The sequence below is a fragment of the Heterodontus francisci genome, chromosome 24 (assembly GCF_036365525.1).
Source record: "Heterodontus francisci isolate sHetFra1 chromosome 24, sHetFra1.hap1, whole genome shotgun sequence".
Lineage (NCBI taxonomy): Eukaryota > Metazoa > Chordata > Chondrichthyes > Heterodontiformes > Heterodontidae > Heterodontus > Heterodontus francisci.
In genome coordinates, this window is record NC_090394.1 from 24,871,096 (window position 1) to 24,897,724 (window position 26,629).

A 26,629-nucleotide genomic window follows, 5' to 3' on the forward strand; every position below is an offset into this window, starting at 1 on the left:
TGGAACTCCCTTCCTAACAACACTGTAGGTGTATGTACAGTGCATGGACTACAGCAGTTCAAAAAGGCAACTCACCACCACCTTCTCAATGGAAATTCGGGTTGGGCAACAAATGCTGGCCTTGCAAGCAAAGTTCATATCCCATGCAAGGATAGAAGAAGGTTTGGACTGACCGCTTCTACATTTTCCTCCAGACAGTCTGTAACACCCTCTGATGGGACTTCCTGCTCTCAATGCCCATTAGATAGTCCCTCATAACTTCTGCCAGTAGCACCTCCACAGAGACACCTGGAAACAGTAGTGCCCTTGTTACTGCTGCTATGCTCTCGCAGCCATCTCTCAGATCTGAACCTCTCAATGTAAGCAGCATTCCCCACCCCTCCACCCTTAGCTGGCTGCAGTCTTCTAAAGACTGTACCAAAACTGTATTGTCCAACATCCCAGAGGTGGTAAGGCAATGAAAGGCAGATTTTCTGCCTTCCAGTTCACCTTGCATAACCAGTGAGAGTTCTGGCAACAAAATATATAGAACAGAATTCGGTCTAACTGGTGTGTGCCAGTGTTTACATTCTGAACGAACCAATAGCAGTGGTTTCACATTAGCAGGTGGCTAGGACCACTCCACCACAAATCCATCAGCAGGTGAGGAATCCATGTGGCCACCACTGATCCGGATAAGAATCCTCGGGTTTGGAGATGATCTTGATGCGAGGTGGTGTTATTTGGTTGTTGAAAGCACTCAATATTTTGGTCACTTTTATGAGCAAAATTGTCTTTGCCATTCAGCACTTTGATGTAAATATCACAAAGGCACTTCAAGCATTTAATTTAGCGTGAGCAGAATCTTGCAGACTGGTATAGTTTGTTTACACCTGGGAAGCAGTTTGACCTGAGGCCCTTCACTTCAATGTTTGCCTCTTTAGATCTTTAAAAACCAAACTCAGCTTAAATACAATTTGAAAAATAGCAAATGATTTTGGGGAGGAGGTGGGGCAGGGAGGAAGCACTGCTGATCAAAAGGAATTTGTTGGGAATGAAGCTTTAATAAAGATCAATGGACTGAACAGGAAATTTAACCTGGTTGCTGGCAGTTCCAATTCTCCAGGGCACCAGGTTGCAAAGCAGTTCATAAATGATAAAGTGCCGTGGGAGCTGAGATTTCCACCCTGCTTTCATGAGCTTGTGCTGAAATTTTGAAAAATGGAGCAGTGGCACCTAATAAGTATATTAAAAGAAAAGTGTAAGTCACCTACAAGGATCAACACCTGTCCTTGCCTCAAGAGTAATGAATGATTAAAGTGACTAACATAATTTCAGGTTTCACTTGTACAATTCAATAAAAATCACAGGGCTATAAAATTTACTGCAGATTCAGAACCAAGTAGAGTATGAAATAATACACGTGCAGAATATATAACTATATAGATAAGAGTATTTAGCACTTTTGTTTATATTAGGGTGAGAATCACATTACAAGTTAGCTTTAATTTAATTAAATTGGTAGAGTGCACATAGGAACGATGTACTTTTACTTGCGTCTTACCTTTAATCATTGGGAAAGTAAGATTCAGGGATGTAAAGTTAGTCTGTTGATTCAATTTGGCCCAGCAATCTGTGTTGGGTTTCTTCTTTTATTTTGCATTTCTTTCTTCTGCAAGAAGCTTGGAATCAAAACAATGGGGGGAATTTTATGGAATCGGGTGGGCTGGTGGCATGGGGAGGACCCCACCACCTACCCGCCTCTGCTGCCAATTGAGGCACTTAAGTGGGCAGTTAGCTCAGCAGCGGGCGGGCCTGTCGCCATATGGGGAGCTCAGCAAGAAAAACTGTGTGGGTTGCTTGCCAGCTCCGGGGGTGTCCTTTGTTAAAAGGCACTTAGTGCCTGAACGAAGGACCCGGGATCGGGAAGGGTGGGGCCCACTGAGAGCCACCCTCCTGCCCTTGCTGCTGACCTCCCTACACACCCGCTCCCCCGCAGTCCCCCCCCTCCCCCCATCCTTGAAAACCCCTCCAGTCCTGATCTACCTGTGGCCTGGGCCCAACGCTGCTCCTGGGTGGGTGCTTCACTGGCAGCAGCCACCAACTCCACGGTGCCACTGCTCCGTCAAAGAGCTGCCAGCCTCTGAGTGGCCAGCAGCTCTCAGAGGGCAGGGCTTCAATCACTAGGGTCCTTGATCCCGCCGAAGGCCCGCTGCTGTCCACTTAAGTGCTATTGGCACGTAATATGGTGGGCCTCCCACAGAAGGGGCGGTGCAGGGTATTCGCCGGTGCTTTTGCCAGTGATAGAGACCCCTGTCGCCCGGATAAAATCCCGGCCAATATGATCTGCTGCCTTTGAGCTCAATACTCAAAAATAACAGCTTAGAGGTCACAAAGATCGTCAAGTACAGCTGAAAGAGGTCATTTAGTTCATCCTCCCATAGAAACATACGGGCCAGTGTTATACTCTCAGGGCAAGATTTCAACTTGACCCTCCAATGCTGCTGGATACCAGGCCCAGTTTCCTAGTTCAGGATTCACCCCATATGCACAATGGTCCAGTGGAGGGATTCCCAATGCCAAGAGGGAGCCTGCTAATGAAATTCCAGCACCCCAAGAGGCGGCAAAGGGTGGAAAGATGGAGGGAGTTAAATTCAGCTCCTGTACATTCCATTTTGGGCAGAGCTATGGCGAATGAAAGTTACATTGAACTTGATCTTCCATAGTTCTGCCCAAATGCTAACATTGTCTATATTCAACTGTAATTCCTTGGATGCTAGATCATTGCACCTCACCCCCCCCCCCCCAAATTTTGTATCATTCACAAATTTGACACATTCAACAAGTTTATATTGCAAACTGAGTCTAGGTCATTTATGTAGACCAGAAATAGGGGTGGCTCCCGTACTGGAGATTCCTGTGGTATTTTGCTCAGTGCTTCTTCCCAGCTTGACATTACTTCTCTAACTAGCATCCACTGCTACCTCTCTTTTAGCCAATTCCTTACCCACCTCCAGGTTTTGCTTAGTCTTAAGTTTGCGCACAGTCTTTCATGTGGAACATTATTGAAACCTTTCTGGAAATCTAGATATACTATTTCCAGTGTCCCATTTGGGATGTCTCTTTCCGAAAAAAATTAAAGCAGTTAGATGGGCAGGGTTTGCTCCCTTTTGAAACCACATTGCCTCCCACTTATTTTCATAGAGGTAATCCTGAACTCAGTACCTAAGGATTAATTCTATTGATTTTCTAGTTACCCATTTAAAATAGGCCTGTAGCTGCTCTTTCTTGAAAAAAGATATTGTGTGTCCTTGTTTCCAATCCACTGAGACCTTACCTGTATTTATGACTCTCCCTTGACGACTGGCAGCACTTTATAGATTTTGCCCCTTTTTTTTCCCCAGGAGTGTTAGATGGGACAGTGTAGAGGGGGTTTTACTCTGCATCTAACCCCATATTTTTTTCTTTTACTCTTTATCTAACCCGTTTTTTCTTTTCTTTCTTTTTCTAAGGTGGCCTTTATACGCCAGGTCCCTTTTATATATTTTTGTAGAGGGGGCCTTTATTCCTCAGGCCCCCTTTATATACATTTTAAAATAACTTTATTAGAAACAGATAAGTAAAACAAAAATTCAAATTAAAATAGCATTGTCTGCATTAATGATGCACTCCAGCCGCTGTGGTGCCCCCAGCCGTGGAAAGCCTCAAGTGTACCGGTGGACACTGCATGCTCCTTCTCAGGGACAACCAGGCGCGAACGTAACCTCGGAAGAGGGGCAGGCAATCAGGGTGAACGGACCCCCCTCCCCCCTGACAGCCCACGACCTAGACCTGTGAATTGCCACCTTGGCCAGGCCCAGGAACAGACTGACAAAGTGATCCTCCTCCTGGCCCACCCCCCCTCCACACCGGGTGCCTAAGGATCAGGAGTGTGGGGCTGAAGCGCAACCAAAACTTGAGGAGCAGCTCCTTCAAATACTCGAACAGAGGGTGCAATCTCTCACAATCCATGTATACATGGAACATGGACTCATCCAAGTAGCAGAAATTACAGATGGCCTGGGAATCTGTGAACTGACTTAAAAGTCTATTGCACGGGACTTCCCTGTGCAGCACCCTCCACCTCAGGTCCCCGATGTAAAGGGGGAGGACTCCTACATAGAGAGACCTCCACCTGGGTTTCCCCTCACTGCCAGATGGCAACATGGACTGCCACGGCATGTCCAGGAGGCAGACAAGGGCAAGGAAGTGGAGAGTGTGCAGGAGCAGCCCGTACAGGGAAACCCTCTGCGCGTGTGGAATGGCATGGAGGGCATTTCCAAGAGGCGGCTTGGGTTGTGCGGGACTGGCTTCCGAGGAGGGTTTCGGGGCCTGAGTCCAATGAACAGTTCTGGCCAAGCGGGGGTCAGCTCAGCTAGGAGCACTCCACAAGATTTTGCCCCTTGTGTCACTTGACATCCTTGGGGATATACGGGTAAGTTGTTTTTGAAGCCTGCAACATTGTTGGACCCTCATAAACAGCCAGCAGATTTGAGAAAATAACAGTTAATTGACAGTAAAATTATGCCCAGGTAAGTACAAGAGTGGAAAATCTTGGCCATAAGATTTCATTGTAGAACCTCCCATGTTGGCTGTCATGCTACTAGTGTTTAATCCAGTGAATGCTTCCGAGAGGCAATCATTTAAAATACATTAACTATTTTCCTTCATTCTCAGTTTTGACTCCACTTGCACCCTGAAGGGATCTCAATTATTCCTTGATGACTCGGTTTGCTGTTATAGTAATGAGAGAGCTTTCCATTGTTACAGTTAGCCTTTGGTGCAGACTCAATTCTCGTTCCTTCTTTGACCTTCTGACTGTCTTCTTACCTTCTTCCCAGACGTTTCCTTACCTTTCTCCCCACAAGGTTTGCAAAGTGTATTTTCTCATTTATTCTTCTTTGAATTATCTTACCCCATATAAGATCATGCTACCTTAACCTGCATTTACTAGTCCTTGGTAAGCACTTATCCTGCACATTCAGCAGCATGTTCCTTAAAGATTTCCATTTATTATAGATAGAGTCATAGTGTTATACAGCACAGAAACAGGCCCTTCGGCCCATCGTTTCTGTGCCGGCCATACAGCACCCAACTTAATCCCATATTCCTGCACTTGCGTTTCAAGTGGTCATCTAAATACTTCTTAAATGTTGTATTCTCAACTGAGTTTTCATTGTACTACCATAACCAAATTTAGTTAAGCTCTTCCCACATTTCCTTCAAAGTTGTACATCTGAGTATTGATTTTTGGTATTGGTTTAATGGCAAATTTAATTATGTTATGAGCACCACTCATTCCATTCCCCGTACCCTATCAACATATTGATATGTAGGTTACCTTTTGTGGCATTCCTAATGCACTCGATCAGTCGTCATCAATTATATTCACTAACTCAGATTCTAGACCACTTAGGCACTCCCTTCCTAACAGCACTGTGGGTGTACCTACACCCAAGGACTGCAGCAGTTCAGGAAGGCGGCTCACCACTACCTTCTCAAGGGCAATTAGGGATGGGCAATATCTGCTGGCCTAGCCAGCGATGCCCACATCCCCCAAACAAACAAAAAAGTTTATATTAGGTTGGCTAAAGTTATGTAACCTTTCTGTTTGCACAAACCTTTCTTGTCTCTTCATAGAATATCTCATCCTTCTATTTCTTTGACCCAATGGTCTACAGAAAATCTCGAGCATTACTCATACTCCCTTTGCATTACTTACTTCAAGACAGACCATCCCGTTGGAAAGCTTATACTGTGGTAATTAGTCTACTTCCTTTCCCTCTATGGCGTGTCCGGCCCATTTACTGAGTAAAGAAATTCCTTCTCATCTCAGTCTTAAATGGTCTGCCCCTTATTCTGAGACTGTGTCCCATTGTTCTAGACTCACCAGCCAGGGGAAGCATCCTATCCACATCTACCCTGTCATGTCCTGTAAGAATTTTGTAGGTTTCAATGAGATAACCTCTCATTCTTCGAAACTCTGGAGAATACAGGCCCAGTTTCTGCAATCTCTCCTCATAAGACAATCCCACCATCCCAGGGATTAGTCTGGTGCACCTCGACTGCACTCCCTTTATGGCAAGTATATCCTCTTTAGATAAGGAGACCTAAACTGTACACAAAACTCCAGGTGCGATCTCACCAATGCTCTATACAATTGCAGCAAGACATCTTTACTCCTGTACTCAAATCCCTTTGCAATGAAGGCCAACATACCATTTGCCTTCTTAATTGCTTGCTGCATCTGCATACTAGCTTTTAGTAACTCATGAACAAGGACACCCAGGTCCCTTTGGGATATCAACACTTCCCAACCTCTCACCATTTGAGAAATATTCTGCCTTTCTGTTTTGTCTATCAAAGTGGATCACTTCACACTTATCCACATTATATTCCATCTGCCACGTTCTTGCCCATTCACTTAGCCTGTCCAAATCCTCTTGAAGCCTCCTTGCTTCCTCCTCACAACTTACTTTCCCACCTAGTTTTGTGTCATCAGCAAATCTGGAAATATTACATTTGGTCCTCACATCCAAATCTTTTATATAGATTGTGAACAGCTGTGGCCCAAGCACTGATCCTTGCGGTACCCCACTAGTAACAGACTGCCATCCTGAGAATGACCCGTTTATTCCTACTCTCTGCTTTCTGTCTGTTAAGCAATTCTCAATCCATGGCAGTATATTACCCCCAATCTCATGTGTTCTAATTTGGTTTACTAACCTCCTGTGTGGAACCTTATCAAAAGCCTTCAGAAAATCCAAATACACCACATCCACTGGTTCTCCTTTATCTATGCTACAAGCAACATCCTCAACAAACTCCAATCGGTTTGTCAAACATGATTTACCTTTTATAAATCCATGTTGCCTCTGTTCAATCATATCATTATTTTCCAAGTGTCCAGTTATCACATCCTTTATAATAGGTTCTAACATTTTCCCTATTGTTCCCTAACAGGTCTGTAGTACTCCATTTTCTCTCTCATTCCCTTCTTAAATAGTGGGGTGACATTTGCTACTTTCCAGTCTACAGGAAGCCTTCCAGAATCTATAGAATTTTGAAAGATAACCACCAATGCATCCACTATCTCTATAGCCACCTCCTTCAATACTCTGGGATGTAGCTCATCTGGTCCAAGGGATTTATCAACTTTTAATCCAATTAATTTTTCGAGTACTACCTTTTTATTGATACTAATTTCTTTCAGTTCCTCATTTTTACAAGTCCCTTGGTTCCCTAATATTTCTAGGAGATTTTCTGTATCTTCCTCTTTGAAGACAGACACAAAGTAATTGTTTAGTCTCTCCGGCATTTTCCCCTCTACCCAATGATGGCTGTGGGTCAGATACAAAATTAACACCAGATTGTCACACAGTTGACCTACACTTTCACCATAAATATTGGGTGCACTTTTCTCTTCTACTCTAATTTCCCCTCTGAACTTCTCTCCTTACTGCCTCCTAATTTCAGTTGCACTAATGTCACAAATACTTCATTATCTTGTCCAGTCCTGAAAAGTGAATGTTTTTTGGCTGTAGGAGACACTATCCTAGCTCTATTCTACTTGGACATCAATACAAGTACGGATCCAGCAGAAATCCATGGATCAATGTTAAGAAACCTAACTGAATTTACTCCCTTACTCGTCCAAGTATGCTGAGATCAATTGTAGTGCCTCCACTGTTACCCTGGTTGACATTGGTTCTGTCAGTACTGACCGGGGAATGGGCATGAGACCTTCCTGATCTATATAGCTCAATACCATAAACACAGTGATACATCCATTGAGGCATTGCAAGAGCCATCACTTCCAGCTGACGCAATGACGAAGGTACAAACCTATAGCACAACAAAAAATGATATTGTTTGTAGCTGGAATGAGTTAACTGCAGTAGCTTGCAGCAGTGTGCTTGCATGGTGGCACTTAAGAAAAGGATTGGACATTTCCAAACTCTTAATGGTCTTAAAACAGCTAATCTAGATTTTTCTGAAGAATTGGTATTAGCACAAATCAGACCATTTTGGAACTGAACTCTGGTTCCATATCTGTCAAAATTATCACGTTAAATGCATTGAGATATTTTCTGCTGTAGTGGTACATTTTTTAAAGGATGTTTTTTCGAATAACAAGTTATCGGTTCTCTTGCAGACATCATTCTACACCGATACATTGTGGCCCGTGTTATTTGGCCATACATGCTTTCCATAGCTCTAACATACTTCATCACACTCTGCCTGTTTCCTGGACTGGAATCTGAAATTCGGAACTGCACTTTGGGAGAGTGGCTGCCAATCCTCATCATGGCCATTTTTAACCTGTCTGATTTTGTGGGAAAGGTAAGAGGTTTGAACTTGTAATAATTGTCCTTTCCCAAAAATAACTATTATCTCTCAATATTGTTTATTAACAGTTTTGCCAATGGCAACTATAATGCATATTTAAAAGGAACAGACTATCTGGCCGTTATCACATTGTTGTGTGTGGGAGCTTGCTGTGTGCAAGTGCTTCATACATTACAACAGTGACTGCACTTCAAAAGTACTTCTATGTAAACCGCTTTGTGACGTTCTGAGGTATGAAAGGTGCTAAACAAATGAAAGCCTTTATTTATCAACAGCCCAAGAATGATACTTCCTAACTACAAATAATAACCTTAATCACATATTAGCACAATTTTCTCTCCGAGTTTTCAGCCACTGTCATTTTGAAAACTTTCAGATGCCGTCCATTAGCCACTGGAGCTTTGCTCACGTTATTTGTGAACTCAGATCTTTTAAAATTACGGCTTATTATTCTTTATTGATTGTCTGTTGCAATGTATGGAATATATCCAAAGCACAGAAATTATTCATGACCAACAATTCAATTCCCATTGATTGCTCCAGTGTCTATGAACCTCCAGTTAGTTAGAATGCTGTAAGTTTTGCACATGGATATAAATATACATTAAATCAAACATGTATACCAAGGATATAAAGTATTTCAAAAGAATGAAATTCTTCTCGCTGATCATTTTAGCAAAAGAGTCAGGGTAGACAGGCCTCCAGCAATAAATGGCAGCTTCAACAATGCAGCACTGCTTCAGCACTGCACTGGAATGTCAACATAGATTCTGTGCTCAAGTCTTGGAGTGGGGTTTAAACCTGCAACCTGCTGCGTTAGAGGCAAGAGTGCTACCATCTGAGCCAAGCTGTCACCAAGCTGGCATGGGCATGAAGGGCCAAATGGCCTCCTTCTGTGCTGTAGCCATTCTATGATTCTATGGTAGAATAAATAATTATTATAAACTATCACTTTTGTCATCTCCGTCTGCCACTGTAACGTAACGTAGGTGGCGTAGAGATTCAAGGTGCCAGCAGAGCCAATAGTAAATTTTTGATATTCGTGGCAAAGGTGTCCTGTTTCCAAAATGTCCATTTTCCTTACCTTGATCAACAGTGAGCCCCACCTCTGCTAGAGTGAGGTCTTAGCATTGCTAATGTGCCTGTTTCATGGAGGTCTACAGAGCTTTGGGAGAACGGATGGGTAGCGGGGGTGGGGGCAAATGTGGCAGATCCTGTCAGACTCTCTTTTCTCACATCCACAGGTCATGTGACTGAAACAACAACAGATACCAAACAAGACAAAGGCCTGGTAGAGCCATAACCCACGTCAGCTCCTACCTCTTCACATCCCTGCCCACGCCAAATATTGTGTTATTATTATGCTGATCTGGCCGCAAATGGTTTAAATTCATCCTGCTCTCTTCATTTACCCCTCTCACCTGTTCTTCCTGAATTTGATATTTGAGCTCAAACAAATTCATCTCCTTCTAAGTGTACTCAATGTTGTCATGTAGCGTAAAATTAAAACATTCCTGATCTGTTCATGGAATATGGGCATCGCTGGCGAGGCCAACGTGTATTGCCCATCCCCAGTTTCCCTTGAGAAGGTGGTGACGACTGCCTTCTTGAAATATGCCGCTTTTGATTAGCAGATTAGCATTTTTCAAAGAAAGGATTGTCATAATCTTCTCCTTCTTAGGCTGTCCCTCGGGAACGAGGATGACTTTCTTCCACTCCAGGGTTGTGCATCCGTAGGTGACTGAATTGTCCAATCCTGACATTTCAGGTCCCGAAGTTCATTTTGAGAGGGTGGAAGATGCCTGTGTGTGGGTTCTTTTAACATGGGGTGGCCATTGCACACAGTCCAAGCGAAGCAAGGTCTTTTTCCAATGGCAGGGATGGCCAAGACTATTGGAGACCAGGCTCTGCTACACGGACGGACAAAAGCACCAGGGTTGTCCTTAAATGCAGAATGGGTTCCAATGTCAGTGGGACCTGATGTGCAATTTTAGTTTGAGGCCTGAGTGGGAAATTAGTGACGGCTTCTCTGTCAGGTTAATCCTGTTGTGGGGTGGATCATGAGCCAGAAAAAGTTTCAAAAAATTATTAGCTTTACTTCTTGAACTGGATTACAGGTGCTCCTATGAGCTATTAAAGATACCCTGGGTCGAACTTCCCCTCCCCCGCTCACCTTTGCCCTGACCACTTATCTGAATGCCAGGAACCAACACCCGCTGTCCAATTCCTGGCTGCAGCCTCTTGCCTGCAAACTTCCTTCCTGCCTGTTTGGGAAGAACTCGATTGAAAGTTGTGGTAATGAGACCACCATTATGATCGGCTGGTCCTCCACATCACCAGACTCCTCAGGTGCACTGCCCACTTCAGGTGCACCGTACGCACCCTGCCTTTAAAATTGGGGCCTGTGTGCCAGGTGCTCTGGGAGGTACAATATGAACTACTCTGGGGGATATTACTAATACTGATCAGGCCAAGCAAGGGACATGCTATTAACCACCAGGCCAGCTTAAGGAGGAGGACAATTCGCTCTTTGAAAATATAGGAAGAATATGTGAGAACTGTTTCCAGTCGTTGCAAGATCCATAGAGAGCCAAGAGGCCATAGATACTTTGTTTCCCAAAATATACTTTATTCATAAAAATCTGTAAAAACAAAACATTACAAAACAGTTCAAAACAGCACCAAGTTGACATTCCAAAAAGTGCAAAGGAAATCAGTTTTTTTCAATACAGGAGTGAGTTGCCTCACAACCCTTCCATTCCATTTTACAAGCCATGTACATTTTACAGAAAAAACATATTTGGTGTATACAGCCTGAGGGGTTTCCCATGGGTCCAGCCCCTCAGTTCACTATGGTGGGAGGGCCTTACACAGTGGTCTTTTCCTATTAAGCTTTTGCAGCGGCTGCCCCAAGCTTTAGCACGTAGAACTGGACCTTGGAATGTGCCAGTCTGCAACACTCGGTCGTGCACAACTCTTTGCGCTGGAAGACCAGCAAGTTTCAAGCAGACCGAAGAGCATCTTTCACCGAATTGATGGTCCTCCAGCAGCAGTTGATGTTTGTCTCGGTGTGCGTCCCTGGGAACAGCCTGTACAGCACAGACTCCTATGTTACAGAGCTGCTTGGGATGAAACTCAACAAAAACCACTGCATCTCTTTCCACACCTGCTTTGCAAAGACACATTCCTGAAGGAGGTGGGCAACAGTCTCTTCCCCACCGCAGCCACCTCGAGGGCAGCGTGTGGAGGGGGCGAGACTCCGGGCATGCGGGAAGGATCTGACAGGGAGGGCCCTTCTCACCACCAGCCAAGCTACGTACGTCTTGGTGCTTGTTTGAAAGTTCTGGTAATGAGGCATTCTGCCAAATGACTTTGGCAGTCTGCTCGGGAAACCATCCGACAGGATCCACCTTCTCCTTTACCCGTTGGGCCTTGAGGACATTCCGTGAAAACCACTGCCTGATGGATTGGTGGTCAAAGGTGTTTTCCCGCAGAAACTTTCCCATGAAGGATAGGTGGTACAGCACGGTCCAACTGGATGGAGCGTTCTGCGGCAATTTGACCAGACCCATCCTTCGCAACACCTGGGACGGATAGAACCTCAGTACGTAGTGACACTTGGTGTTTGTGTACTGGGGCTCGACGCACAGCTTAATGTAGCTGCACACAAACGTGGTCATCAGGATGAGGGCGACATTGGGTACATTTTTCCCGCCGTTATCCAGAGGTTTGAACATCATGTCCCTCCGGACCTGGTCCATTTTGGATCTCCAGATAAAGCAGAAAATGGCTCGAGTGACTGCCACAGCGCAGGAGTGGGTTATGGGCCAGACCTGCGCCACGTACAGCAACAAAGTGAGCACCTCGCACCTGATGACCAGGTTCTTATCCACAATGGAGAGAGATTGCTGCCCCCACATGCTCAGTTTATGGTGTACCCTGCCTACTCGCTCCTTCCAGGTTTTGGCGCATGCCCCAGCCCTTCCGAACCATATACCCAGCACCTTCAGGTAGTCTGACCTGACAGTGAAGGGGACAAAGGATTGATCAGCCCAGTTCCCAAAGAACATGGCCTCCCTCTTGGCGTGGTTGACTTTGACTCCCAAGGCCAGTTCGAACTGGTCGCAGATGCTCATCAGTCTGCGCATGGATAGCGGATCCGAGCAGAAGACGGCGACGTCGTTCATGTACAGGGAGGTTTTGACCTGAGTGCCTCCGCTGCCTGGGATTGTCACTCCTCTTATGCTCGCATCCTTCCTAATGGACTCAGCAAAAGGTTCGATACAGGAAACAAACAAGACAGGGGAGAGAGGAGAGCCCTGTCTGACTCCAGATTGGATCAGGAAACTTTCTGATTCCCACCCATTGATTGAGACTGCACTACTGATGTTTGTGTAGAGCAGTTTGATCCAATTGCAGATTCCCTCCCCAAACCCCATTTTGGAGACCACGTCCATCGTGTAAGCGTGCGATATCCTGTCAAAGGGGCCATAGATACAAGATTAAATGTAAGAAATTTAGAACAGAGGGCAGGAGAAACTTCTTGCATAAAGAGCTGTGAGGCTGTGGAATTCACTTCTTGGTTTAGTGGCTGAGGCAGAAACTTTGATTTAATTGAATAGATGCATAAAGGAAAAGGAGTCGAAGGGAAATGGGAACAGGGTGGGGAAATGTGATTAGAACTGTTTTCTCAAGTGGAGATTAAATGATGGCATGAGCTAGTTGGATGGAATAACCTATTTATAATGGCAATGCATTTTTACATAAGTAAAATCAATTACTTCATTATAAATGAGATTGAGCGCTGAGGCAGGCTACAAATAAATCCCTATGGACATATGCAGAAGGAAACTAGGGGAAAAAAATCCGTGTGAACCATTGACAATCGTTTTGAGCGAGTCACAGGACTCTGGAGGGCGGGACCAGAAGATTGCAAACAGGCTAATGTGATACTCATACTCGAAAAGTATGACAAAGAAACATACGCAGCTACAGACCAATTAGTCTTACTTCCATTCCATGTTAAATAATGGAATCAACTTTAAGTGGGTTTGCAGCCTCTCAGTCTATTTGACATGGATCATGTCTAAGAAAATTAATGAATACCATGATCAATACTCAATTTTTCTGGCATATTTTTCTCTGCCCACCCTATAACGTTCAGTAAGATGGTGACATAGTGCAAATGCCACTGCCCACATCCCATGAAAGAATAAATTAATTAATTCATGTTGAGGCCCCACTGGCCATGTTCCAGTCAATAGTCGATTACGATCCATAACACTGCTTGATTGCACTAAGGTAGCAGGACAGGTCGATAAGGTGGTTAAGAAAGCATATGGAACCCTTTCCTTTATTAGCCGAGGTATAGAATATAAGAGCAGGAAGGTTATGCTGGAACTGTATTAATCATTAGTTAGGCCACAACTTGAGTACTGTTTGCAGTTCTGGTCACCTCATTACAGAAAAGATGTAATTGCACCAGAGAGGGTACAGAGGAGATTTACGAGGATGTTGTCGGGACTGGAAAAATACAGCTATGAATAAAGATTGGATAGGCTGGGGTTGTTCTCCTTGGAACAGAGAAGGCTGAGGGGAGATTTGATTGAAATGTACAAAATTGTGAGGGACCTGGATAGAGTGGATATGAAGGGCCTATTTACCTTAGCAAAGAGGTCAGTGTCCAGGGGGCATAGATTTAAAGTGATTGGTAGAAAGATTAGAGGGGAGATGAGGAAAAGAGTTTTCACCCAGAGGGTGCTGAGGGTCTGGAACTCACTGCCTGACAGGGTAGTAGAGGTAGAAATGCTCAACTCATTTAAAAGGTGCCTGGAAATGCACCTGAAGTGCCGTAACCCGCAGGGTTCCGGACCAAATGCTGGAAGGCGGGATTAGACTGGGTGGCTCACTTTTTGGCTGGTGCAGACACGATGGGCCAAGTGGCCTCCTTCTGTGCTGTAAACTTTCTATGATTCTAATACGGACACATGACTGGCGTGTCCGACTGGCGAGCTCGGATGCAGGACATGTGGATCTGTGTCGGGGTGTTCTTGAAGGGGTAGCTCAAAGCCTGCTCCAAGGTATCCTGTGACAAGGGCTCCGCAGGACCCCTCATAGAGCTGGCAGGATTGCCATAATATCCAATTAGCATTCACCAAAGTCATTTGGTAGTGGCTGTAGGTAGGGTTGCCAACCTCCCAGGATTGCACTGGAGAAAAATCATTGGGACATGAAAAAGAACAGTGTTTTTGTTTTAATTTTCTTTGAGCACTTCTGTTCATTAGTAATGAAAATATTGGAAATAGGGGAGGAAAGGCTCTGTGACCAACAGTCAAGAATCATCCAATTGGGGAGCAGAGTCCTTTCTCTCTCCAATTAGTCAGGGAAGGCAGTGCACCATGAGGATGGACCTGTTGGGCAACCAATGATAGGAATGTAGGGGGAGCAGGACAGTTGGAGGCAGGAGCTCATGTGATGAAACCTCCAGGAATACTTTCAACCAGAGTTGACAACCCTAAGGTAACGTATAAGTGAACCAGGGAACCCCTCGCATCCCCATGTAGTGTATATACTATTTCATTTTACTTTAGATTGTGTATGAGATTACAATGGTTTCAATAAATTGAGCACAAGGCCTTGGATGGTTCGAACCGAAGCTGTGACCCGAACATTGTCACATGACCCTTAAGGAGTCACAACTGAAATAGCTTTTCTCTGCTTTAGAGCATGAAGTTGCAATTTGTTCATTTCTCAATCCTGCTTTGGTTTTTGTTGTAGATACTTGCAGCTTTACCTTATGACTGGAAGGGACTTCATCTTCTCATCTCTTCCTGTACCAGAGTTATCTTCATCCCACTCTTCCTCCTGTGCGTGCTTCCAAGTGACCAGCCTGTTTTCAATCATCCTGCCTGGCCTTGTGTCTTTTCTCTGCTAATGGGGATTTCAAACGGCTATTTTGGCAGCGTGCCAATGATCTTAGCAGCGGGCAAAGTCAGCCCAGAACAGAGAGAGCTGGCAGGTAAGCAGCAACATTTTCACTTACATCGGGTTTCTCTGGGGAATCAGTGAAATAAAAACATTGTAGTTTCCACATGTGATTACTGCCATTGCCATGGTGATCTACAGGGGTGTCATTAGCAATAGCTATTTCAGTGGAAGAGATAAACTATTACAATTGACTCCCTGGTCAATTTGCACTGTTCTCAACTGGTAGGATTGATCAATTTATTGATCGTTGTTTTCTGCAAGCCTTGAATGATTCATTCTGTCCAGAACAAAGCAGTTGATAATACTCTGATTCATATACAGGACATTATGCTCTTAAAGGGGAAAGAGTGTTAAGTGGAGTAATTTCTGTTTAAGTAGCCTTTAACTTCCACAGGAAGGAAATATAGTCAGAAATTAAATTATTTTTACAGAACAACCTTTCAAATCTGTTGGCCATCTGAGATAGCCTGTTCCAATTCTCCCCTCCAGAGTTGTTCAGCTGATAGCACTGACTGTAAAGAGCTGCCTGCTTCCTGGAACATTTGATCAAGGTCTGAAGGCTTGAAGCAGCCAGAGACTTGACAGGGACCTGTCCAATCTGGGTGAAATGTTCCCGCAGCATGGCAGGGCTGCAGGGTCGCCATCAGGCAAAGAAATCGGAATGTTGTTTTTGGGATGGAATGATTGCCAGTGGCCAGAAAATCACAGGCAACATGCTCACACTTGACCCAATACGTGCTGACGGCATGCACGGCTCCACCAGTGGTGTGAGGCCTTGCAAATTTACCCTTCAATGCATTTTTGCAATCTTACTGGGAGAGCAGTTTGTACAACAACAACTTGCATTTACATAGCACCTTTAATGTAGTTAAATGGCCCAAGACACTTCACAGGAATGCTATCAAACAAAATTTGACACTGAGCCACTTCAGGAAGTATAAGGACAGGTGACCAAAAGGTTGGCCAAGAGGTAGGTTTTAATGAGCATCTTAAAGGAGGAAACTGAGGTAGAGAGACGGAGAGGATTAGGGAGTGAATTCTAGAGCTTAGGGCCCAGGCAGATGAAGACACAGCTGCCAAGAGTGAAGCCATTAAAATCAGGGATGCTTAAAAGCTGAGAATTCTCAGAGCATAGATATCTCAGAGGGTTGGGGGACTGGAGGAGACTACTGAGATAGGGCAGGGCATGGCAATGGGAGATTTGAAAACAAGGATGGGAATTTTAAAATCGAGGCATTGATTAACCGGGCAGTGTAGCTCAGTGCGTACAGGGGTAATAGGTGGAAAAAGTATCCCTGTCCCCCCACTCACTCTGGCTATCGTCAATATTTATCCCTTAACTAACATCACTAAAACAGATTATTTGTCCATTACCACATTGCTGTTTGTAGGATCTTGGCGAATGCAAATTGACTGCCGCACTTCCTATGTTAGAACAGTAACTGCATTTTTAGAAGTATTTCATTGGCTGTAAGATGCTTTGGGCATCCTGAGATTATGGAAGGCATTGTATAAATGCAAGATTTTCTTTCTCTTCCTTCCTCCATAAGTCCCCTGAATTTGTCCCATGTAATAACGCCATTACCTTACTGTCCTTTGAATTATGTGCCAACTTTCATATTATAGATTTATATATATATATATTCAGTGCCCTTGGATTAGTGAGGGAAAAATCAGTCAAGAATCCTGCCTGATTGGTGCTATCCATTGAACCCTGCTGGAAATGTGTCTTTGAGTGAGAGGATAGGATAGGATTTGCTCTGATGCTCCCCAGAGTTGAATAGCCTGTCACTGTTCACTCTCAAAGCTTACAGAAGAATAATCTCTTTGCATTTAGTGGGCCGGTACATGAGGCACCTTTATTGATGACAGCTTGCAAGGCCCACTCAAATCTTGGCCCACAACGATGTTGGGATCAGCAGTTTTATGTTTGAGCGATAACAGAATTGCGTGTCTGGTGCCAGTGACATCATCTCACAGTGGAAGTGCCCTGGAGAGAATCCTGATTTCCTGAGGCTCTGCTTTTGAGAGGTTTTGCTGCCATATTCTTTGGAGCTGCCTTTCTTCTGAGAGCCAGCAACACAAAAAGTGCTTGTGTGGGTTCACAGAATGAGCCCAGAGCATTGCCCTGGGACTAGGAAAAACAAAGAATGAATGATCATTTTTACAACAGCATAAGGTCAAATCAATGCTGTAAAAAGGCCCAAGGTTAATGAATGCCCTGACTCTAAAATGACATCATCCTTCCCTTACATTGTAGCCGTAACAATGACCAGCAGTGTGTCCTATTGATAGAGATGAGGCCAATGCCTAGCAACCATCTCCAGGTAGGGCGCACACCTGCTGCAAATATCCGTTCCAAATTGCAGGGCAGAGAAGACTGACGTGTTGTCAGGATTGACATTTATGATCAGAGTGACATAGATTGCAAACCTGCAAATAAACATTTTAGCTGTTTTTATTTTGAGAATGATATACACCAAAGAATCATAGAATGGTTACAGCACAGAAGGAGGCCAGTCAGCCCATAACGCCCATGCTCTCTGCAAGAGCAACTCACCTAGTCCCACTTCCCTGCCTTTTCCCCATAGCCCTGCAAATTTCTTTGCTTCAAATAATTATCCGGTTATCTTTTGAAGACCTCGATTGTATCTGCCTCCACCACACTCTCAGGCAGTGCAGTCCAGATCATAACCACTTGCTGCATAAACATGTTTTATCTCATGTTGCCGTTGCTTTTTTTGCCAGTCACCTTAATCGGTGTCCTCTTGTTCTTGATCCTTCGGCCAATGGGAACAGTTTCTCTCTATCTACTCTATCCAGAGCCCTTACGATTTTGAAAACCTCTATAAACTCTCCTCTTAAACTTCTCTTCTCCAAGGAGAACATCCCCAGCTTCTCCAATCTATCCATGTAACTGAAGTTCTTCATCCCTGGAACCATTTTCGTGAATCTTTTCCGCACTCCAGTTGAGGTCGAACCAGGGTTTTAAACAGGTTCATCATAGCTTCCTTGCTTTTGTACTCTGTGCCCCTATTTATAAAGCTCAGGATCCCATATGCTGTATTGACTGCTTTTTCAACCTGTCCTGCCACCTTCAATGATTTGTGCACATATACCCGCAGGTCGCTCTGCTCCTGCACTCCCTTTAGAATTGTATCCTTTATTTATATTGTCTCTCCGTGTTCTTCCTACCAAAATGAATCACTTCACCCTTCTCTGCATTAAATTTTATCTGCCACTTGTCCGCCCATTCCACCAACCTGTCTAAGTCCTCTTAAAATGTATCACTATTCTCCACACAGTTCACAATACTTCTAAGTTTTGTGCCAGCTGCAAATTTTGAAATTGTGCCCTGTACACCAAAGTCTATGTCATTAATATAGATCAAGAAAAGCAGTGTTTCTAATAAAGGCCTGCTACCCGACCTGAACCCAATGGGACCTGACAACATGTGTCGGGTTCGGGTCGGGTCGGGCCCCTCCTCCGGATCCAGCTTTCGGGCTCGGGTTGGGTTGCGCCGGACACACACGGTAAGTGCTCTGCTGGTAAATATTGAAATTAAAAAACTTACCTTAGCTGGGAGTCTGGGAAGAAACTGTGTCTGCACAGTGAGCGAGTGACGTCACTATGACATCATCACGCATGCGCTGCTGCTTCCTGGAGGTTCCAAATCCGAAGGCTCAGGTCGGGTTTTTTTTTCCTGACTTGAACTGGCCTTTAGTTTCTAACACTGAATCTGGGGGAACCCCACTATATATCTTCCTCCAGTCTGAAAAACAACGGTTCACCACTACTCTCTGTTTCCTGTCACTCAGCCAACTTTGTATCCATGCTGCAACTGTCCCTTTTTTCTCATGGGTCTTAACTTTGCTGACAAGCCTGTTATGTGGTACTTTATCAAATGCCTTTTGGAAGCCTATATACACCATATCAAGCACATTATCCTCATCAACTCTCTATGTTATCTCATTAAAAAACTCAAGCAAATCACGTGCCCTTAACAATTCCATACTGGCTTTCCTTAATTAATCCAGATTTGTCCAAGTGACTGTTAATTTTGTTCCAAATTATTGTTTCTAAAAGTTTTCCCACCACCAAGGTTAAACTGGATGCGCTAAGTTGCTGTGCTTATCCTTGCACCCTTTTTTGAACAAGGGTGTAACATTTACAGTTTCCAGTCCTCTGGCACGACTCCTGTATCTAAGGAGGATTGGAAGATTATGGACGGTGCGATTTCCACCCTTACTTCTCTCAGTAACCTCGGATGCATCTCATCCGGTTTTGGTGACTTATCAACTTTAAGCACATATAGCCTAGCCAAACCTCCTCTTTATCAAGTTTTAGCCCAACCAGTGTCTCAACTATCCCCTTTTTCACAATGACTTGGGCAGCATCTTCTTCCTTGGTAAAGACAGATGCAAAGTATTCATTTAATATCTCAGCCATGCCTCTGTCCCCATGCATAAATCCCCTTTTTGGTCCCTAATCAGCCCCACTCCTCCTGTTACCACCCTTTTACTATTTATATCCCTATAGAAGACTTTTGGATTCACTTTTGTGTTAGCTGTCAGTCTCTTCTCATACTCTCTCTTTGCTTCTCTTATTTCTTTTTTCACTTCTGCTCTGAATCTTCTATATTCAGGATGGTTCTGAATTGTATTAATCACCTGACATCTGGCATACGTACCTTTTTTCTGCTTTATCTTATGCTCTATCACTGTCATCATCCAGGGAGCTCTGGATTTGTTTGCCCTTTCATTTCCCCTTGTGGGAATGTACCTTGACTGCACCTGAACTATCTTGGCAATATCTTTGAAGGCAGTCCATCGTTCCGGTACAGTTTTGCCTGCCAATCTTTGATTCCAATTTACCTGGGCCAGTTCTGTTCTCACCCCACTGAAGTTGGCCCTCCTGCAATTAATTATTTTTACTCTGGATCGCTCCTTGTCGTTTTCCATTGCTAACCTAAACCTTATGATACTCTGATCACTGTCCCTTAAATGTTTCCCCACTGACACTTGATCCACTCTACCCACTTCATTTCCCCAGAACCAGATCCAGCAGCAATGCCTCCTTCCTCACTGGAGCACATACTGATTTAGAAAATTCTCCAGAACACACTTCATAAACTCTTCACCTTCTCTGCCCCTTATATTATTTCTATCCCAGTCTATATTAGGATAATTAATGTCCCCCATTAAAACTACTCCATAGTTCTTGCACCTCTCTGTAATTTCCTTGCAAATTTGCTCCTCTGTATCTTTCCCACTAGTTGGTGGCCTATAGCATATACCCAGTAGTGTAATGGTACCTCTATTGTTTCTTAGCTCTAGCCAAGTAGTTTCTGCCCTTGATCCCTCTAGGCCTTCCTCTCTCTCCAGCATTGTAATGTTCTCCTTAATCAGTACTGCTACCCCACCAGAATAGAATGAAATAATTATGGCACAGTTAGTGTTGGATGTCACTCCGAATGAGTGGCACTTGTCTGGTCTGATAGACAGAGTGGAAATGTGGCTTTAGCAACAATTTAGGTGAAAGCTGCACTCATTTCTGAAGATCTTAACAGAACGATTTGATATATTTCAATCCTAATAGAACCCAGAACAAGACTTGAGCTTTTAAGTTGGCATTTCCTAGTTATTTTCCTGGTTATTCCAGCTTTTCATGGTGAATGGAGGAAAATGGGATTTCAAATGCCTTTGCTGTGAGCATCTGTGTTTTTGAAGATGCACGAGCCTCAACTGTATCCTGAAGGAGTTCCTTGGTATTTTAATTGCTCTACGATATAACATTATGTGATCACAGCTGAATGACCATGTTGTGTTGGTAGTCAGTATAATGCTGGAGTAATATTAGAATGGTAGTGGCTCTGTAATGTCAGATCAAGAGGTGTTTCCCCATCCTATTATAGCACAATGGCACCAGTGACATCTATGAACATTGATGCACTAGACAGCATTTGCCACCATTTTTTCAGCACAACTGCAGGCCAGCAATGCCATTTCCGAAAGCCAGCCTGTATGCATCCTATCCAATGAGTAGGGAAGGTCTATAATCTCTAAAACAATGGCATGTGCTGTGGTCTTGTGTCGAGTGAGTGCCTTGGAATCTGCTCCAGAAAATGCACAATAGGTTCCAGAAGGCGGGCAGTCATGAGAAGAGAATGTCTTAATATAAACAACGACAATTTGTATTTGTATAACAACTAGTAAAACATCCCATGGCTCTGTACAGGAGTGTTATCAAATCATATTTGGCATCGAGGCACAGAAGCAGCTATTAGGACAGGTGACCAGAACTTTAGTCAAAGAAGTAGGTCTTAAGGAGTCTAAAAGGAGGAGGGAGAGGTGGAGAGGAAGAGAGGCTTAAGGAGGCAATTCCAGCGCTTAGGGCCTAGGCAGATGAAGGAACAGCCGCCAGTGATGGAGCAATTAAAATCAGGGATGCACAAGAGACCAGAATTGGAGGAGTGCAGATAACTAAGAGGGTTATAGAGGTAAGGAGGGGTGATGCCATGGAGGGATTTGAAATCGAGACTGAGAATTTTAAACTGCACTGGGAACCAATGTAGATTAATGAGCACAGGGGTGATGGGTGAACAGGACTTGGTGTGAGTTAAGCTAAGAGCAACAGAGTTTTGGATGAGATCAAGTGCTATAATATCCTGCTCGAGAACTTCCATTGCCTTTTGCTTTCTTTACAGGTAACACCATGACTGTGTCCTACATGTCGGGGCTAACTTTAGGATCTGCAGTGGCCTACGTCACGTACAGCCTGACCAGTATGTCTCATACTTCATGTATTCACACTGAAACAATCAACGCTTCTTTCACGACAGGACTCTAAACAAAGGTTCTCTTCACATTCTCACTAGGGGTGAGCAAACCTCCAGGATTTCTGTTCAATTGCCCATTTGGCTTGGATAAAACTTTAAAAAGTTCTTGCTCAACCTGACACCAAACTGACCTGCCGTGTGGGAAGGGTAGAGATATCATTTTCACTGCACACAGTACTGAGACTGACTTGCATTCAATGTGAGCTTTTATAGCCATGTTTATAAAACTGTTGAGTTTGAACCTATCCTTTTACTGCTTAGTTACTTCTTGGGTTTCACTAATCAGTTTGACACTCGTGTCTTCCACCCACATGTGGGATTATTTGAACATCTCCCCCGGAGACCAAATTGAGGGCAAAAGTCCTCCCTAGGTTAAAAACCCAGATATATAAATGCAAGTTGTTTCTTAAATTAGTATAGGTTATGTTCACTCTGTGTTATGCTAGTAATAAATATCTTGATTTATATAACATTCCTTTGTCCTCTATTTAACCTATTTAAAATAAATCCTTAGTACACCGAGGAATCTCATATAACACAATGTAGTGTTTGTCATGAATATGCCTCAGGGCAATTTCAACCCACTAATTTGATGTTCAACATTACTCACAACATTTGTGCATATTTGTGCTGAAAATAATGAAGGGTTTTGAAAGAGTAAATAAGGAGAATCTGTTTCCAGTGGCAGAAGGGTTGGTAACCAGATTTAAGATAATTGGCAAAAGAACCAGGGGCAACATGAGGTAAAAAAAATTATATGGTGAGTTGTTATGATCTGGAATGTTCTGCCTGAAAGGATGGTGGAAGCAGGTTCAATAGTAACCTTCAATAGGGAATTGGATAAATACTTGAAGGGGAAAAATTTGCAAGTCTATAGGGAAAGAGCAAGGGAGTGGGACTAATTAGATAGGTCTTTCAAAGAGCTGGCACAGGCACAATGGCTCAAATAGCCTCCTTCTGTGCGTCCATGTTTCAATGATTTTAGATTTCTGAGACTAACACAGAAACAACATCCTAAAATATTATAGGTTTTTGTTTAAAGAATTTTACTAGCTTAAAAATATCTGTTTGTTTCTTCCCAACCAACAGTTTATTTTTTTTGGTTATTTAATGTGGAGAGGCCAGTCACAGAATCCGAGGCAGGGATTTTACGTTGGGGCAGGTGCCCTGCCCGCCGGCTTAAAAGTCGGGGCTGAGCCCGCCAGGCCTAGCAGCCACACAGAGATTTTGCATGGCCCAGGCCCTTAATAGGCCTCGGGCGGGACTTCTGCCCCTCTGAGGAAGGAAATCCTGCCCCTAGAAGCTGCCGGTCAATCAGGGGGCCGGCAGCTCCTCAGTCCCAGCTTCACCCACATTCAGGTGGATTATGGACGCCGGCGCCAAGAAAGGTATGTTGGTTTTGGGACTCACCAGGGACAATTGGCTGGTCCCTGGTGAGGGGGATGGGGGTCAATAAGGAGGATGGTGGGAGGTGCATTCGTGGGGGTAGGAGCTGGTGGGGGGCCCTCCGTGGGCCACAGCGTGCCCCATCAGGAGGGCCCCCCGCCCCCCCCCCCCCCCCCGATCCAGGCCCGCAAGGAGACTGCTGGTATTGCTGTGCAGCCTCCACAGTTGACAAAATGCCCATCCGCTGCTGGTAATATACCAGCGGCGGTGGGAGGAGGCCCTTAAGTGGTTATTAATTGGCCATTTAAGGGCCTCAATTGGTCTGGAGCAGGCAGGCTGTTTGTCACCTCTCCCACCGCTCATAAAATTGCAGTGGGGGCCGGTAAGTGACGGGAACGGCACCCCACCCATCTCCCACACAACTTGACGCCCACCACCACACCACCGCCCCCCCTACCCCCACCTCCAGCCTGCTCCTGCGGGAAGCGTAAAATTCCGGCCCGACTCAATATATACATAGTCCACTTCTATTGAGAGAAGTTGCTTGAGGAATCTCTTGAAATCCATTCTGTTTTTCCCTCTATTGACCTCATCTCTCTGAAGGTGCTGACTTATGCTGGGGTACAGCTCCATCCCTCTGCTACCGAGGGTTTCCAGCTCTGGTTGGACATATTCCTGGAGGTTTCATCACATGACCACCTCTCCAACTGCCCACCCCACATTCTCACCATTGGTTGCTCGACATATCCATCCTTATGGTGCACCTTCCTACACCAGTAGAGTCTTCATTACCCGATTGGATCATTCTTGACTGTCGCAACCACAGTACATGGTGCATTCAGCCATTAGACTATTGATAAGCCTGCTATGTTATCTGTTGAATGGAAGACCAATAAGAAGTCTGCCCTCCTGTATTAAAATAACAAAATGAATATTGACACCTCTGTGTTAGCCAATAAGTTGGAGAAGAGTTGTGGCGGGAATTACGGCCAAGCATTAAGCAAACTGTCTATTTTACATCAGAGTCTGTATGAACTACAGCAAACAGAACTCATGATTGAAATTACACCAAAGTCTCCCAATAAAAGTAGATTATTTCTCCAGTAAAATGCAGCGAGTGGAGGATAGTTACTTAATGCAAATTATGTGCATGAAAGCAATCCTGGTGACTTATAGCAGGCATGATTGACAGGGCAATTTCCAAATCATCCCCTTTCTGGCTGGGTCTTGTGATGTCACTTTTCTTTACACAGTGAGTTGTTATGTTCTGCAATGTCTGAAAGATGGTGGAAGCTGATTCAGTGGTAACTTTCAAAAAGAGAATTAAATAAATACTTGAAGGAGAAAAAAAATAGGGTTACAGGGAAAGAGCAGGGGAGTGACATTAATTGGATAGCTCTATCAATGAGCTAGCACAGGCATATTGGGCCAAATGGCTCCTTTCTGTGCTGTATCATTCTATGATTCTATATAGCCTTAAAATAAATAGAACCTTGCCTCCTACCATAAAAATGGCTCATGTGAGTGACATGATACACTTAGTTTATGTCTACTAAACAATAGGTTAATTCTTCATGGAAATGCTTGGTAGCTCAAGCTTGAAAGAGCAAGTCATAATACAGTGAATGCAAGGATTCTCCTGTGATTGACGATGCATTAAGGTGTTCTTTATTTTCTTTGCAGGGTAAATGGAGAAATGCTAAGGGGTATTTAGATCATCCTATGGAAACATTGCTCAGTGCGTGTCATCTCAGATACATTAACTAGCATCCCCGACCTGTCTGGGACTTTGTTCTTCTTCTGCCGGTCCTACAGGATTGGATGGGATCACCAAAATGGACATGAACAGCTTCTGAAGAGGGAGTGTTACCCATCAGAATCATGGACAGGCTTTTCTCGTGACGTTACTTAAGACTTTAAAGAGTTCTGAAATTTCATCTTAGAGTGCCTGCTCATTGCCATTTTGTCTGCCAACGCCAACCATTTACAGTTGTGTTTTTCCCTTTTCAGAAGGGAACTGTTGTCCTTTTGGTCACTGAGTGCAGCTTTCTTAGGCAGCATAGAAGAAGTGAGTGAGAGGGCTGTAATTCTATGGGTTAATATTCTCTAGCAATTTTCAGATAAAATTCTGAATGTGAACTGGCTTAAACAGCTAATTTCAAACCTGTGTGTTTTATTCTGAGGACTCCATTTGCATGTTTTTTCTAAACAAAAAACGAAAATTATGCTTTTGTACATTCCTCAAAGTGTGCTTGAATGTGGCTTTAATCTTCTTGCCCTGTATTTTGTTTGATCATAATGCAGTGGAAACCATCCATAGTGAACTCAGACATAGTGGGGCTATTTATGGGTGAAAAAAAATCCCAGTATCCCTATTCAGTTACTGTGCAGCTGAACACAACAGCACTTCAGTTTGCTTATAGTAAGCATCGGTGTGCTGATGTTTCATTGTTTAAAGGACAACGGAATATACCTCCTGTATCAAACAAAAGTTACGCTTCTGCCCAAAACAGTAACCCATCTCTGTCTGAACTCATTAATTACACTTTCTAAAGACCTTCATTGCAATTCATCTTCAGAAAAGGGTCAGTCTCAGCTTAGAAAGCTTTGATGAAAGACACAATTTCACATCAAGGATCCTGCTTAAAGTTAGGCGCATGCGCTAATCAGAAGGTTTTTAAGGAGAAGCTAGGTAAACACATTTGAGAGAGAGAAAGGAAGAGAAGACTATGCTGATCGGATGAGCTGAAGAGTGGTAGGAGGAGGCTTGTGTGGGGTATAAACACTAGCATGGGCCAGTTGGGCCGAGTGGCCTTTTTCTATGTTTTAAATTCAATGTAAAGTTCAATCCTGAAACTTAATTTTAAGGCATCTACGAATTCAATGCCCTGCCAGTGATGAGCTCCATTAACTGATGTGGTGAAACTTTGACAAGGGAAGCAGAATTTATGGAACAGAGTTCTTCTGCACATATAATTAAAAACTTTTTTAAGTGCTAGTAAGAAACCCAGTGTGAGCGAAGGCATAATCATTTCCTTCAAATGTAGATCT

General features: G+C 44.0%; 1 protein-coding gene across 1 annotated transcript in view; it reads left to right on the forward strand.

Moving 5' to 3' along the window:
- slc29a4a (solute carrier family 29 member 4a) overlaps positions 1–25,461 on the forward strand; it is a 168,834-nt gene extending 143,373 nt beyond the window's left edge. The window contains exons 11-14 of the mRNA XM_068056811.1: positions 8,174–8,361; positions 15,145–15,385; positions 22,061–22,233; positions 25,262–25,461. Of these exons, the coding sequence (XP_067912912.1) occupies positions 8,174–8,361; positions 15,145–15,385; positions 22,061–22,203 (572 nt within the window). The 3' untranslated portion in view covers positions 22,204–22,233; positions 25,262–25,461. The remainder of the gene's footprint in view (positions 1–8,173; positions 8,362–15,144; positions 15,386–22,060; positions 22,234–25,261) is intronic.
- Positions 25,462–26,629: the final 1,168 nt, after the last annotated feature.